This window comes from Hylobates moloch, unplaced genomic scaffold, assembly GCF_009828535.3.
Source record: "Hylobates moloch isolate HMO894 unplaced genomic scaffold, HMol_V3 SCAFFOLD_3, whole genome shotgun sequence".
Classification (NCBI taxonomy): domain Eukaryota; kingdom Metazoa; phylum Chordata; class Mammalia; order Primates; family Hylobatidae; genus Hylobates; species Hylobates moloch.
Genome location: NW_026652278.1, coordinates 90,619,551 through 90,636,006, shown reverse-complemented (window position 1 = coordinate 90,636,006; position 16,456 = coordinate 90,619,551). Strand labels below are relative to the sequence as shown.

Genomic DNA, 16,456 nt, shown 5'->3' with positions numbered 1-16,456 from the left:
AATAAAAAGCAGAGTGAAGATTCTTACGCAGGCACTAAATTATCTCATCCAGTTCCTGATTAGATCAGTAGTCTAAATTAAGTTGGAAATGCTGTCTATAGCAAAATACTGCAAAACTCGCTGTTTATACACAGATCATGTCTGTGATGCTGCCCCTCTATGTACGGCATACTAATAAAAAAACTGGTCACAGAGACAGCTTCTATCACCATTTACCATTTCTTTTTAATTTTAGATTTTGGGAAGACTTTATATAGCACATGAAAGGCAGCTAAAAAGCTGAAAATAATAAAGACAGAGATTTACCAAGAGATAGGAATAAAAAACAAGGGGAAATTTGGCTGTATAAACACTATCCAGAGGATGTAGGAGCACATTTCAAAACTCAACAAACCCTGAGCTGACCCTCTCCTTCATTTACTAATTAGGAGATGCTGAGCAAGTAAACTGATTTCCCTAACACAGTGCTTGACTCAAAGATCTTAATATGTGTATCTTTTTAAAATGCTGATTAAGAAGCAAAAACAAGGGAGGCCAAGGCGGGAGGATCACTGGAGCCCAGGAGTTTGAGACCAGCCTAGGCAATATAGTGAGACCCCCGTCTCTACCAAAAAAAACCAAAAAATTGCCAGGTGTGGTGGTGTGTGTCTGTATTCCTAGCTACTCGGGGGGCTGAGGTGGGAGGATCACTTAAGCCAGTGAAGTCGGGGCTGCAGTGAGCCATGATCGCGCCACTGCACCCTAGCCTGGGCAACAGAGCAAGACCCTGTATTTAAAAAAAGCAGCAGCAGCAGCAAAACAAGCTGACCTTGATAAAAGTTCTACACTGGAAAACAGTAAACTAGTAAAGTATACAACTATCAACATATTTATATCATGTATGTATCATTGCTTACCTTGTGCAAATGACGAACATGATTTTCCAAAAAAATCTTAGTTTCTGTATAAAGTCTTTCTCCAAGGGGTTCAGGATAGGCCACACATAAAGCATAGATATCTCTAGTTAAATTATTAAGGTTTTCATATTTATTGGAGACAATTTTAAAACATGAGATTTACCTTGTTTGGCATTAAAAAATGAAAAAACATTTCTTTTTGTTGTTTAGCTTATAATATACATAATAAATACTGTTATATATATGACAAAGATAGAATACAGAATACATAACCATGCTTACTTTATATAAGATTCATTCACTTATTCATTCCCAAGTATTTACTGAGAATTATTTGAAGACACTGTAAGGAAAATGGTTCTTATCAGAGAGGTTAAAATCCAGAGGGGGTTTCTGGAAAATCAAATTACCCAGAATCCTACAAAATAAGGTTTATATTAGAATGGATATTAGTATCAATAGTATCAATGATATTAGCATCCATAGTATCAATGATGGGCTATGGAATATGACAAGAGGCAGATATATGTCTAAGCAATTCTGAGAAACTAAACAAAAATTATTCATTTGACACAGCCTCCTACATCATAGGAGTCAGGATACTCTACCGTTATTCTATCAGAAGAAATATACCGTGAATAGGAATATGAATTAAGTTTCTGAACATCAACTAAGTACCTTGCTAAGTCTCACCAGAAGTAGATAACAGAAGGAGTGGAAAGAAGTAAGACCCAAGACTTTACCTTTCAATAGCTAGTGATCTTAACCAAGTTTCCTAGCCTCTCTCGGGTGGCATTTCCTTTTTTTTTTTTTTTTTTAATATCATTTGCTTTATTGTATCTTCTCAACATCTCCAATAATTAGAAACATTATAAACCAAGAAGAACAAAAGATAAGACTTAAGGCAAAGCCCATTTATAACTTTGGGGCCCGACACGGTATTAGATTACGATTCTGGGAACTAGGTGTTTCATATGCTGCCTCCAACTACTGTGACAAGGCATTTTGGACGTAACAGCTCATTTGTCCACAGGAACAATGACACCAGAGCAACATAGAGGTCAGGACCTCCTGGTGGTTATACTCCAGAACTGTTCCATGATAAAGCTATGCCATCTTATCAGTACGATGACCACCACCAAGCGTCTCCAGGTAAAGATAATGAATCTTTCCCTGACATCTCCACAGCTCCTGTAAGACCCAAATAAACTCATATATGTTACTTTATAAACTGCCCATCATTAACCAAATGTAGAAGATAAAGGACCTATGAGCAACCTGAGACAAGCCTAACTAAAGATGCAGATACAAACTGGAAATAAGGCTGATGATTCAGGATGAAGTCAGGTATTTACATTTAATAGAAAGATTAGGAAATACTATGAAATAAAAACGTTAACTTAAAAACAAGGATGCAAATTCTTCCTCCTCTATGTCCCCCCGACACTTTATATATATTCTTCTACAAAATTTATTTTTATACAGTAAAATTTATTTATACCTTTCCCATCCACTTAGCCTATTCTTCATCAACTCCATACTCCCAGCTCCCAGGCATGGTTCCTAGCACTTGACGATTTATTAAATCCTACTGAAGGAAAGGAGATGCAAAATCCATCTCACATGCTCCATTTACCTAGCACCCTTACCCTAGAAAGCGCAAGCAGCCCTCTCCATATTTATTTACTTATTTATAAATTTTTGATCGGTTCTATTTATAAGATTTACTTACATTTTTACTTCAAAAAAATGTTTTGTAGAAACAGGGTCTCACCATGTTGCCTAGGCTGGTCTCAAATTCCTGGACTCAGGCAATCCTTCTGCCTCGGCCTCCCAAAGTGCTCGGATTACGGGTATGAGCCACCGCTCAATATATCCGCTGCATGTAAATGTAAACAAAATCTACTGGAAGGATTTTTGCCAAATCTCCAGCTTAAGGAGAAAGGAGCTACACAAGAGAGGTGGTACAGGGAGACTCTCCCACTTCATTCCATATACAGTACTTCTGCACTGTTGGACTCCTTCAGAATATATGTATTTTTTTAATGCAGTGAATCCACCTTAAAAGTTTATGTTTTAACTCACCATAGTTTTGGGTCTCAAATCACTGTATAATTTTAACCAATTAACTATGTTCTTTTTCTCTAAACTATTCAAATATCCAACCAACCAGGAAATGTTTAGCCCTTATGAAGAGCACCTACGAAAATGAGCTTTTCAACCTCCAACACTCAGTTATGATTTGATTATAGACAAGACGCTTTAAAAGACAAAAAATGTCGGCCGAGCATGATGGCTGACACCTGTAATCCCAGCACTTTGGGAAGCCAAGGCGGGTGGATCACAAGGTCAAGAGATCGAGGCCGGGCATGGTGTCTCATGCCTGTAATCCCAGCACTTTAGGAGGCCAAGGTGGACAGATCATGAGGTCAGGAGATCAAGACCATCCTGACTAACATGGTGAAACCCCGTCTCTACTAAAACACAAAAAAATTAGCAGGGCGTGGTGGCGGGCACCTGTAGTCCCAGCTACTCGAGAGGCTGAGGCAGGAGAATCGCTTGAACCCGGGAGGCAGAGGTTGCAGTGAGCCAAGATCGCGCCACCGCACTCCAGCCTGGGCTACAGAGTGAGACTCTGTCTCAAAATAAATAAATAAATTAATTAATTAATTAATTAATTAATTTTAAAAAAGAGATTGAGACCATCCTGGCCAACATGGTGAAACCCTATCTCTACTAAAAATACAAAATTAGCCAGGTGTGGTGGCACATGCCTGTAATGCCAGCTACCCGGGAGGCTGAGGCAGGAGAATTGCTTGAACCCAAGAGGCGGAGGCTGCAGTGAGCCGAGATCACACCACTGCATTCCAGCCTGGCAACAGAGCGAGACACCATCTCAAAAAAAAAAAAAAAAGAAAAGGAAAAAAAACCCACAAAATAACTAGGTCAGATTTCAACTAAAACATTCTTTCACTAGACTTATCTTTTCCTAAGTAATTTTTTAGGGAGCCAGAATACAAAAACTCCTCTATTTATGAACTTTCCAGTTTAAAAATGTCTCAGTGAGAAACTAAGCTGTTCCAGAATGAAAGCTCTTAGCTGCAACCAAAAGATAGTCCTAACCAGCAGCAAAGTTATTTATTTTATTTCATGTTCTCTATTAAAAGGTGTTTCCTATGCTTGGCTTAATTTTGAGATTTAACAGTATGAACTCTATTATGCCATGGGTCAAAAACAATGAGAGTTTTGCAATGGAAATAAAAGGTTACCTAAAAAAATGAAAATGTAAGACAACCAAAAAATGATTTGACGATTAAAAAAAAATACAATAAAATTAACAGTAAAAAAGAATTTGCTGACTTTTTTTTTTTTTTTTGAGATGGAGTTTCGCTCTTTTACCCAGGCAGTGCAGTGGCGCTATCTCGGCTCACTGCAACCTTCACCCTCCGGGTTCAAGCAATTATCCTGCCTACCTCCCAAGCAGCTGGGATTACAGTTGAGCGCCACCATGCCTGGCTAATTTTTTTGTATTTTTAGTAAAGATGGGGTTTAACCATGTTGGCCAGGCTGGTCTCGAACTCCTGACCTCAGGTGATCCACCTGCCTCAGCCTCCCAAGTACTGGGATTACAGGCGTGAGCCACTGTGCCCCACCAGATTTGCTGGCATTTCTAATGAGAAAGAATACAAATGCAGTATCTATGAAATCATGAATTAGCAAGCAAGGATAAAAAATGACTAATTAAATCAAAAATTTTCAAGTGCACAGCTAGTGAATCAATGTGAACAAATATCAATTGGCCTGATATAATTTAGAATAGGGTCAGGCAGTTGCTGATGCACCAAACACACCTGACTATAGATAAAATCTTTTCCCATCTGTAAAATCTAAGAAAGAATGATGGGCTGCTACACAGTCTCCATGGTTACTAAGACCTTCTCCTTCTAACACTTGTGAAAAGTGTCAAGGATACAGGTACTTGCCTCAATATTTTTCAATGACATCAAAACTGGTCTATGTTTGAAAGAGATGCCTGATAGAATATAAACTAGAAATGATGGCCAGGCGTGGTGGCTCATGCCTGTAATCCCAGCACTTTGGGAGGCCAAGGCAGGTAGATCGCCTGAGGTCAGGAGTTCAAGACCAGCCTGGCCAACATGGTGCAACCCCGTCTCTACTAAAAAAAAATACGAAATTAGCTGGGTGTGGTAGCGCATGCCTGTAATCCCAGCTACTCAAGAGGCTGAGGCAGGAGAATCACTTGAACTCAGGAGGCGGAGGTTGGAGTGAGCCAAGATCACACTATTGCACTCCAGCCTGGGCAAAAAGAGCAAAACTCCGTCTCAAAAAAAAAAGAAACGAAGACAACAGTATGCCTGGGTTTACATGGTGGGAGGATGAACTCATATTCCTACCTGGAAGAAATATGTTGAGGGAAGGCAATATTAAGTTTCCCCTAACAATCATTTTGGACTTACTATAACCTTTTAGATGCCACTTCTCTTCAAGTAGGAAAATGTCTACATTATGCTGCTGGAGTCTGGAATGGAAATCTGTCCTAACAGCTACTAAAAGAGAGAAAACCTTGAGTAAAAGTAGACTAGAACAGGGCCAGGTACAGCCTTCCTATTTATACAAAGTCCAAAAATCAAAGAATTCACCATTGGCTGGTCATGGTGGCTCATACCTGTAATCCTAGAACTTTAGGAGGCTGAGGCCGGGGGGATCACTTAAGATCAGGAGTTCAAGACAGCCTGGCCAACATGGTGAAACCCCATCTCTACCAAAAATACAAAAATTAGCCAGGCATGGTGGCACGCACCTGTAATCCCAGCTACACGGGAGGATGAGGCATGAGAATCACTTAAACCCAGGAGGGGGAGGCTGCAGTGAGCCAAGATCACACCACTGCACTCCAACCTGGGCAACAGAGTGAGACCCTGCCACAAAAAAAAAAAAAAAAAAAAAAAAAATTCACCATTATTGTTTATTCTATTCACACAAAGTCCAAGAAAATTCACCATGTAAGAACCACAAAAGGCTGGGCACGATGGCTCACACCTGTAATCTCAGCACTTCAGGAATGCCAAGGCACATGGATCACATGAGCCCAGGGGTTCGAGACCAGCTTGGCCAACATGGCAAAACCCCATTTCTACCAAAAATACAGAAATTAGCCAGGCATGGTGGCGGGCACTTTTAATCCCAGCTACTCGCAAGGCTGAGGTATGAGAATCACTTGAACCTGGGAGGTGGAGGCTGCAATGAGCTGAGATCACTGCACTAAGTCTAACAAAAAAAAGAACTACAATGCACTATGTCTAATAAAAAAAAAAGAACCACAAAAACAGGCACAAAAATCAAGATAGTAGTTAGCTCCTAGAGAAACGGGTGGGATTGTGAACTTAGAGGGTCACATGTTTCGGGTGGGGGTTATAGTGAATGCTGACAATGTTCTATTGTTCAATGTTCTATTGATAATGTAATTGCTTGCATTATAATTATTTGTGCAGCGGTGTATTTTATGAACTTGTCCGTATTTGTGTTATTCACCCTCTCCACAAATGCATGCTAAAAGTTCAAATAATAACACATATTTGAAACAATGTGGAGGGACCTGTCTTTTCCTTTTCAAAATATTTACATTGTATGGCCCTTAAAATTTCCACATAAGATATTAAGGGTAGAAGTGAACTTTATATTCTTGGGCAAAATAACAGGGAAAATGATGGAATTTTACCTTATAACAATTAGTAGCATAGCCTTTTATGTATTTATTTTTGAAACGGAGTCTTGCTCTTGTTGCCCAGGCTGTAGTGCAATGGCCCGATCTTGGCTCACTGCAACCTCCGCCTCCCAGGGTTCAAGCAATTCTCCTGCCTCAGCCTCCCGAATAGCTGAGATTCCAGGCACCCACAATCACGCCCGGCTAATTTTTGTATTTTTAGTACAGACAGGGTTTTGCCATGTTGGTCAGGCTGGTCTTGAACTCCTAACCTTGTAATCCGCCTGCCTCGGCCTATCAAAGTGCTGGAATTATAGGCGTGAGCTACCGCGCCCGGCCTATACTCTTTAATCATTATTTTTGCAGACTTTTTTTTTATTTTGGGGGAAGAGAAAATTCATGATCAGGTAAAGAATAACTGGCCCAGCCACCAGCTGGGCAAGGTGACTCACATCTATAATCCTAGCACTTTGGGAGGCCAAGGTGGGAGAAGTGATCGAGCCCAGCAGCTCAAGACCAGCCTGGGCAACACAGTGAGAACTCATCTCTACAAAAAAATTTTAAAAATCAGCCAGGTGTGGTGGCACATGCCTGTAGTCCCAGCTACTCAGGAGGCTGAGGTAGGAGGATCTCTTGAGCCTAAGAGGTTGAGGCTGCAGTGAGCTGTAGTCACACCACTGTACTCCAGCCTGGGTGACAGAGTGAGACCCTGTCTCTAAAAAGTAAAAATCAAAAAAAAAAAAAAAAAGAATAAGTAAACCATATTAGACAGATCAAACAAATAACATCAGAGAAATAACAGTGACTGAAGGGGTCACTTTCCAGGGAAGTAATCTATTGCAAAACCACTTAAAAACCAAGAAATTCACTGTTGATTCTGTACAACAATGAAGAACACATTTTAATTATTTTTTCTTTACCTCCTGTTCATTTTCCCTCTTCTTGCTCTTCTTGTAGTCATCTATAACCAACTCCTCTTCCCTCTCTGCTCCTTATTTTAGTTAAAATATCCTTAAAAGCACCTATGAACTTGCCTAGCCCAATCTCACTAACACACAAATAGCAACACTTTTTCAACTTTTATTGATTCTTGCCCCAAATCAATCCATAATGTTCCACAGAAAAATTAGCTATCTAATTCAAAGGCAGAATCTGTATTGGTTATCCTCTAGATATACTGGAAAGCATAGGAAATTGGATGTTTAAGATACTATATTCAAGTCTGTGCTCCATCAACTACTACCTGTATGACCCTGGGCAAGTAATTCCCCTACCTCTGAGACCAGTTTCCTCATCTGTTACAGTCAAGTAATTATTTTTGCCCCACTGATCTGATAGACTTGTTTATCAAATAACATAAAAAATATAAAAGATCTTTGCAAACTATGAAGCCTTCCAAAGTGTCATCACCCTTTTACATATCTTCAGCGCCCAGAACATAGTTGGCTTAACAAACTTTCCTTACTGCCTACTGCAGTTGTAATGAATTAAATGGTTTTCTGTTGGTCTAAAGAACTTTACTCTTCTTGCATCCACATTCAGCTTAATATTAACAACTGAATTAGGCATTGAGAACAAGCTGAACTACTATATTATGAAATCAGAGCTTTTCTAAAGAACGTATGCCCCATATAATGAGGGCAGCCCTTCTGTAGCCCCAGAAGATTGCTAGAGAGGGCAGCACTAGCTAGGTCTAGCAGATCACGGTCATGGAGGAATGCAGGAAACTAGGCTTCAGGGCATCCTAGAGAAATCACCAATCTGCATCGTTACATAAAACTCTCAATTCACACATGTAGGCAATCTAATGAAAAACACGCTTCCACCCTAGTCACTGAACTTGCTGTTCACTCTCCACCAAGCGCACTCTTCCCCCCAAAATCACATGGCTTGCTTCCTCGCTGCATTCCAGTCTCTGCTCTAATGTCACCATCCTCAGGGAGGCCTTCCTTGGCCACCCATTCTAAAAGAGCAACACGCACATGGGTACTCCGAGCCTCCCCAACGTCCTTATCCTGCTTTCATTTATTACGACCTCTTCTTAAAAGCAATGACATTAGATTTTTTTTTTACCTGTTTAGTGTCTATTTCTATTTTTATAATAGAAAGGAATTTCTTTTGTTCACCAACTGTATTCCCAAAGCCTAAAGCAGTCCTTGACAGATACTAAGTACTCAATAAATACTTGTTGAATGAAAGGTTATCAAATAACTGATTGCCATAAAAGAGGTGATGAACATGGAAATGTAGATGATAATATATTAGAAAATAGTTATATGGGAAAGTTCTTCCATAACATTGAACATGTTCTCACTTTTCAACAAATTTATCAATTTTAGAACACTGATCAAGCTGCCATTAAAAGGATACGAGAAACGGTCGTTCCATGTTGCTCTTTCGACGTATTCCAACATGACCACAGCTTTTATTGTCGTCAAAAGTTTGTTCCATGTTTCATCAAAATCTACTACTCTTGGTTTCAAAGACATTGTGCAAGTGTAGTGTTGAAATCTGTCAATTAAAAACAATAACAATGTTAGCAATAATTCTATAAGCTTAGTTTTGTTTTGTTTTTTGTTTGCTTTGAGACGGAGTCTCGCTCTGTCACCCAGGCTGGAGTGCAGTGGCGCGATCTCAGCTCATTGCAAGCTCCGCCTCCCAGGTTCATGCCATTCTCCTGCCTCAGTCTCCCAAGTAGCTGGGACTACAGGCACCCGCCGCCATGCCCAGCTAATTTTTTCTATTTTTTTTTAGTAGAGACGGGGTTTCACCGTGATAGCCAGGATAGTCTCGATTTCCTGACCTCGTGATCCGCCCGTCTCAGCCTCCCAAAGTGCGGGGATTACAGGCGTGAGCCATCACACCCGGCCAGTTATTTGTTTTTAAAGCACTACATAATTAAATAGCATGATATATGCAAGGAGTGAGAAAACAACCCCGCACACAACAAAATGTTAGCTACCATCTTTTCACGACTATCCCGACAAGAAATTTCATAGACTATTTATATTCATTACAAACTCTAGGAAATGGAAAGCTTCTAGTACAAATTATCTATGATCAAGGGTATAGTTTTGTGTCCGGAATTGGTGGGTTCTTGGTCTCACTGACTTCAAGAATGAAGCCACAGACCCTCGTGGTGAGTGTTACAGTTCTTAAAGGCGGCGGTTCTGGAGTTTGTTCCTTCTGATGTTCGGATGTGTTGGGAGTTTCTTCCTTCCGGTGGGTTCGTGGTCTCGCTGGCTCAGGAGTGAAGCTGCAGACCTTCACGGTGAGTGTTACAGCTCATAAAGGCAGTGTGGATCCAAACAGTGAGCAGCAGCAAGATTTATTGCAAAGAGCAAAAGAACAAAGCTTCCACAGTGCAGAAGGGGACCCTAGCGGCTTGCCACTGCTGGCTCGGGCAGCCTGCTTTTATTCTCTTATCTGGCCCCACCCACATCCTGCTGATTGGTAGAGCCAAGTGGTCTGTTTCGACAGGGCGCTGATTGGTGCGTTTACAATCCCTGAGCTAGACACAAAGGTTCTCCACGTTCCCAACAGAGTAGCTAGATACAGAGTGTCCATTGGTGCATTCACAAACCCTGAGCTAGACATAGGGTGCTGATTGGTGTGTTTACAAACCTTGAGCTACATACAGAGTGTCGATTGGTGTATTTACAATCCCTGAGCTAGGCACAAAGGTTCTCCACGTCCCCCCCAGAGTAGCTAGATACAGAGAGTCGATTGGCGCATTCACAAACCCTGAGCTAGACATAGGGTGCTGATTGATGTGTTTACAAACCTTGAGTTAGATACAGAGTGCCCACTGGTGTATTTACAATCCCTTAGCTAGACATAAAGGTTCTCCACGTCCCCACGAGACTCAGGAGCCCAGCTGGCTTCACCCAGTGGATCCCGCACCGGGGCTGCAGGTGGAGTTGCCTGCCAGTCCCGTGCCGTGCGCCCGCACTCCTCAGCCCTTGGGCGGTCAATGGGACTGGGCGCCATGGAGCAGGGGGCGATGCTCGTCGGGGAGGCTCGGGCCGCCGGAGCCCACGGAGGGGGAGGGGAGGCTCAGGCATGGCGGGCTGCAGGTCCCGAGCCCTGCCCCGTGGGAAGGCAGCTAAGGCCCGGCGAGAAACTGAGCACAGCAGCTGCTGGCCCAGGTGCTAAGCCCCTCACTGCCCGGGCCTGGTGGGGCCGGCCGGCCGGTTGCTCCGACTGCGGGGTCCGCCAAGCCCACGCCCACCCAGAACTCGCGCTGGCCCACAAGCACCGCACGCAGCCCTGGTTCCCGCCCCCGCCTCTCCCTCCACACCTCCCCACAAGCTGAGGGAGCTGGCTCCGGCCTTGGCCAGCCCAGAAAGGAGCTCCCACAGTGCAGCGGCAAGCTGAAGGGCTCCTCAAGTGCCGCCAAAGTGCCCAGGCAGAGGAGGCGCCGAGAGTGAGTGAGGGCTGTGAGGACTGCCAGCACGATGTCACCTCTCAGTTTCAAAGATTTACAGTCCTCATTTAATATTGCGAGGGAAAGAAACGGGGACCCACTTAACCAAAAAGCCAACTTCCATCATGGGAAATAATGCAGGACATTCAACAGAAAGGTTTTGGCCCCAAATCCTTGTAGTTTGCACTCCTGAAAGTGGGGAATGAGGTAGCATGCAAGGGAATATGAGAAGGCACAAGAAAATGAAAGGCTTTACCTTCCTGGAGCATCAGTTTTGGTATAAGATTAGGGAAGAAATTTACATTTATATTAAACCAAACAGGGATGAATTATGGAGTAGAATATAAAATTCACATGACCTTTTAAGATTAAAAAAAGATTCCACAGAAATGTCAGGTTTGCAGTGGAGAGCTTAAGGCTCCTTCCCAGATTCTTGGGGTATCTACCTCCCAGTTCTAATGAAAAGCATGGCTCTAGCATGGAACCCCTGGCTCCAGTGAACTTAATGGGCTTTTTTTTTTTTTTTTTTTTTTGAGATGGAGTCTCACTCTGTTGCCCAGGCTGGAGTGCAGCGGCGCAATCTCGGCTCACTGCAACCTTCATCTCCCAGGTTCAGGTGATTCTCCTGCCTGAACCTCCCGAGTAGCTGGGACTACAGGTGCCTGTCACCACGCCTGGCTAATTTTTTGTATTTTTAGTAAAGACGGGGTTTCACCGTGTTAGCCAGGATGGCCTCGATCTCCCAACCTCGTGATCTGCCCACCTCGGCCTCCCAAAGTACAGGGATTACAGGAGTGAGCCACTACACTTGGTCCTGAATGGGCTTTTAAGGGAGTTCAAAGACTCCTGCCTCAGACAAACTGCATTTAGGAATTAGCTGGTTTCTGGAACAAAAGGGTCCCATATTAGAAAAATTTTCTAAGCTAAATGTAATTGCTCAAAGGAACATTTTTTCTGGCAAATGTTTTAACAGCCTCCCTCATGTCTCCCCTTATTAGCAGGACCGTAAGGCAACAACCTAGTCTGTAGCCAAGGCCAAAAAAGGATGAAACGTCTTTTCTCTTGTCTCCCACCATGGAGGAAAGGGGAGGCAGAGAATGGGGAGGAGGGAATGATGCATAAAGAGAACAAGCAAAGGGAGCGGGTAGGATGGCGGCCGCACCACCAGCCACAGACTGGGAGAGGCCCTTCTGTGTTTCCAGCTGAGAAGAGAGCTCAAGGAATCCCAGGAATAGACTCCATGGAAAAGAATGAAAAATATCAGAGAAAAGCCAAATATCCAAAAGACAGTATGCCATGTTGAACCACATCCTCTTTCCTCAATGTACCAAAGCCTCCACCTCCTGGCCTTCAACTCATTCCTGAACTATCTAGAACGGATTAGCAGCGATTTTACTGTGCAAAATTGGGGGGAAGGTGGGAGTGGAGGAGGTGGGAGAACCTAATGAGTTTCCTAAGCTCTAAATAAGGGAATTAACCATGCCTCCTTCTCTTCCTTGTTTACCACATCCTATCATCAACTGTGCACATGAGTATTTCCTGAATCCATCCATACATGTATAGCCCCACAAATGACCCGGAATCAGGCCCTCAGCAGAAATAGTAACAGCTGTTAATATTTACACTGCAAATACTGCGAGCCAAGCACTAGTCTAAGTACTCTGTACAAACTCGTTTAATCCTCCCAACATTCTGACAGGTAAGTCCACTGTTGTTCCCATTTTCTTTTCTTTTTTTTTTTTTTTTTTTTTTTTTTTTGAGACGGAGTCTCGCTGTTGTCAGCCTGGGCTGGAGTGCAATGGCGCAATCTCGGCTCACTGTAACCTCTGCTTCCCAGGTTGAAGTGATTCTCCTGCCTCAGCCGCCCAACTAGCTGAGATTACAGGCATCCGCCACCACACCCGGCTAATTTTTTATTTTTAGTAGAGACAGGGTTTTTCACCATGTTGGCCAGGCTGGTCTCAAACTCCTGACCTCAAGTGATCCACCCACCTTGGCCTCCCAAAGTGCTAGGGTTACAGGCGTGAGCCACCGCGCCTGGCCTGTTCTCCCTATTTTCTGAATAAGAAAACTGAGTCACAGGTGATTCAGAAACTTGCTTAAGGTCACAAAGCTATGTAATGGTGGCATCGGGATTCAGACTCATGCTGCGGCCGGTGCTCTAGGCTGCTGTGTGCAACCATGCTGCCTCACTGACATGCTCGGTGAATACTTACTCCTTGCCAGGCACTATTCCAAGCTCTGAGGATACAGTGGACAAAACAAAGTTCGTGACTTCAAGATCAGAATCTCAGATCTTGCCCTTATCAAAGACACAAAAATAACCTATCTAAGCCAAAAAATTGACCATGTTACTCTGTACATAAAGTACAAAGTTTGTTGTTTCCTTCTACAGACAGCATTCAGTTTAGGCTCAACTGCAACATGGCACCCAAGCTTCCTCTCTTCCTGGTACTCCCTACCGTGGCATCATAATCTAGGAACTTCTCTCTGCTGAGAGATCACTGAACACATCAGCCTGATTCATACACTTGCCTTTACCCTTACTATTTTCTCTACCTAGAGTGCTTTTCTTTTCCTTAGCTGCCCCTTCCACCCATTCCACCTAACTCCCACTGATAGTCTAACCTTGGTCCACTAGCTTTTTTTTTTTTTTTTTTGTTCCTGAGACAGTCTCCCTCTGTCACCCAGGCTGGAGTGCACTGCAACCTCCACCTCCTGCGTTCAAGTGATTCAACTGCCGCAGCCTCTCAAGGAGCTGGGGGATTACAGGCGCGAGCCATTGCACCCTAATTTTTGTATTTTTAATAGAGACAGGGTTTCACCATGTTGGCCAGGCTGGTCTCCAACTCCTGAGGCTCAAGTGATCCGCCCGCCTTGGCCTCCCAAAGTGCTGGGATTATAGGTGTGAGCCATTGTGCCCGGCCTACATCTGCTTTCAAGAAACTTTATTGGACCATTTAAGCTAGATAAGGTGTCCTATCGTAGGTATTACCTGAGAACTCCACACTTTCCTCTATTAGAGCACTTCATCACTCTGAACTGTAATCACCTGAGTGTTTCTGAGAGTGGGGACAATTCTGTGACTGCATACCAAAAAGCTAGCGATGCTCCCCTCACATTCGCTTTCTCCTCTTATAAAATGGAATCATATTATACACACTGCTTGTAAATTAGTTTAACAGTTGCACAGACCTTTTTTTGCTTTATGGAATCAGACTGACACTGACTTCTCTGCTGAGACTGATAGATTTCTGGTACCACAGGAAAAATACACAGTTACAATCCATGCTTGGATGGATAGAAAATCTGGAAGCCAAGGTGCGAGAAGCACCAGACTCGTGAAACACAGCAAAAACTGACAAACCAATAGCAGGAAGGTATGCTGAGACAGTCTGTCAGATTCTCTGCTTGCCCAGCAGAAAGCTCATATAACTAGGAAAATTAAGTTTCTTGAAATTGTTTAATAATAACATTCAGGGAAAGTTTACATAAGGATGTGAAAGAGACAGGGCAAAGAAGAAAGAAGACCAGTCATACTACTACCTCCCAAGCTGTCAAACAACTCATAAATCTATCAGTCTTGTTCTTCATTCCTGTGCCTTAACGAGATTCCCATGCGCACTCAGATTGTGCCCCATCAAGTAACTGCAAAAATCCAAATCTCCTGAAATCACCACAGTCCCCTTTAGCTTTCTTGTGAGTTCCACTCTTGCAACAATGGGGTTTTAGGCACACAGGTACAGTGGCTAGGACCACTTACGGGCCCTAAAACACACACACACACACACACACACACACACACACACACACACACACACACACGCTCCACATTTTTAAAAATAGCAAAATAAAAGTTTCTATTTAACTGCCTGTTTCCAGAAAACATTATGTCAACATTAATATAATATTTGCAACATTTTTGTTACATTTGAAAACACTTGTAGATTTGATTTCCTCAGAGCATAATTTCTAAATATGCATGATTGTCAATAATAATTACAAAAGTGAATTATAAAACACAGTTACCATATGACCCAGCAATTCCACTCTGAAGCATAAAGAGAAATAAAACTCCCAAGAGAAATACGACATATTCACATAAAAACTGGTACACAAATGTTCACTGCAGTATTATTCATAAAGGCCCTTGAAATAGCTCAAGTGTCTATCAACTGATAAATGGTTAAATAAAATGTAATATATCCATACAATAAATTATTATTTGGCAATGCAAAGAAATGAAGAACTGATACACACTATCACATGGATGACCCTCAAAAACATTCTATTAAGTGAATGAAGAGGGCCAAAAAATAGCCACATAATGTATGAATCTATTTATATGGATTATCAAGAATAGGCAAATCTAGAGACAGAAAGTAGATGAGTGGTTGACTAGGGAACTTGGGGGGAAAATGGGAAATGACTGCCAACAGGGTGAGGAAAATGCTCTAAAGTTGATTGTCATGATGGTTGCACAACTCTGGGAATATACTAAAAACCACTGCCTTGTATATTTCAAATAGGTAAATTGAATGGTATGTGATGTATATCTCAATAAAGCTGCTATACATATAAAAATGAATTATAAAATTCTACCAAAAATTTTAGAGCAATTTAATGGGGATAAGGTGTAAGTATCAATACATCCACATGGTCGTTTAGCATAAAATTGTGAGATCTCAATCTCTCTCCCACCACTCCCGTGTACGACCTCGTTGCCACCTCCCATTGCCAGAGGCAATAAACGTTATATGTTCCTAGGCGTATTTTATACATATATGTGATTTGTTACTCCCTTTTACATAATACAAATATGGTATTTTTTTCATCTGTTTTACATAAATGGTATACTATTCAGATTGTTATATATCTGCTTTTTTCTCTTAAAAGTATATTTGGGGCCCGGCACGGTGGCTCATGCCTGTAAGCCCAACACTTCAGGAGGCCAAGGTGGGTGGATCACTTGAGGTCAGGAGTTCGAGATCAGCTGGCCGACATGGTGAAACCCCATCTCTACTAAAAATACAAAAAAATTAGCCGGGTGTGGTTGTGGGCACCTGTAGTCCCAGCTACTCCGGAGGCTGAGGCAGGAGAATGGCGTGAACCCAGGAGGTGGAGCTTGCAGTGAGCCGAGATCGTGCCAATGCACTCCAGTCTGGGCAACAGAGCAAGACTCTGTCTCAAAAAAACAAAACAAAAAAACAAACAAACAAAAAAAAGTGGTGGTGGCTGCCTATAATCCCAGCTACTCAAGAGGCTGAGGAGGAGAATTGCTTGAACCTCAGAGGTAGAGGTTGTAGTGAGCCAAGATCATGCCACTGCACTCCACCCTGGGCAACAGAGCAAGACTCCGTCTCAAAAAATAATAATAAAATAAAAAGAAATAAATATCAGGCCAGACGC

At 42.5% G+C, this 16,456-nt stretch overlaps 1 protein-coding gene across 3 annotated transcripts in view; it reads right to left on the bottom strand.

Moving 5' to 3' along the window:
- The window catches only part of CUL2 (cullin 2), an 88,734-nt gene that overhangs the window by 58,334 nt on the left and 13,944 nt on the right, over positions 1–16,456 (bottom strand). For all 3 annotated transcript variants that reach the window (XM_032143608.2, XM_032143617.2, XM_058436543.1), the window contains exons 2-3: positions 8,992–9,132; positions 897–999 (exon numbers count right to left, since the gene is read on the bottom strand). In XM_032143608.2, coding sequence (XP_031999499.1) covers positions 897–999; positions 8,992–9,110 — 222 coding nt within the window. In that variant the 5' untranslated portion in view covers positions 9,111–9,132. The remainder of the gene's footprint in view (positions 1–896; positions 1,000–8,991; positions 9,133–16,456) is intronic.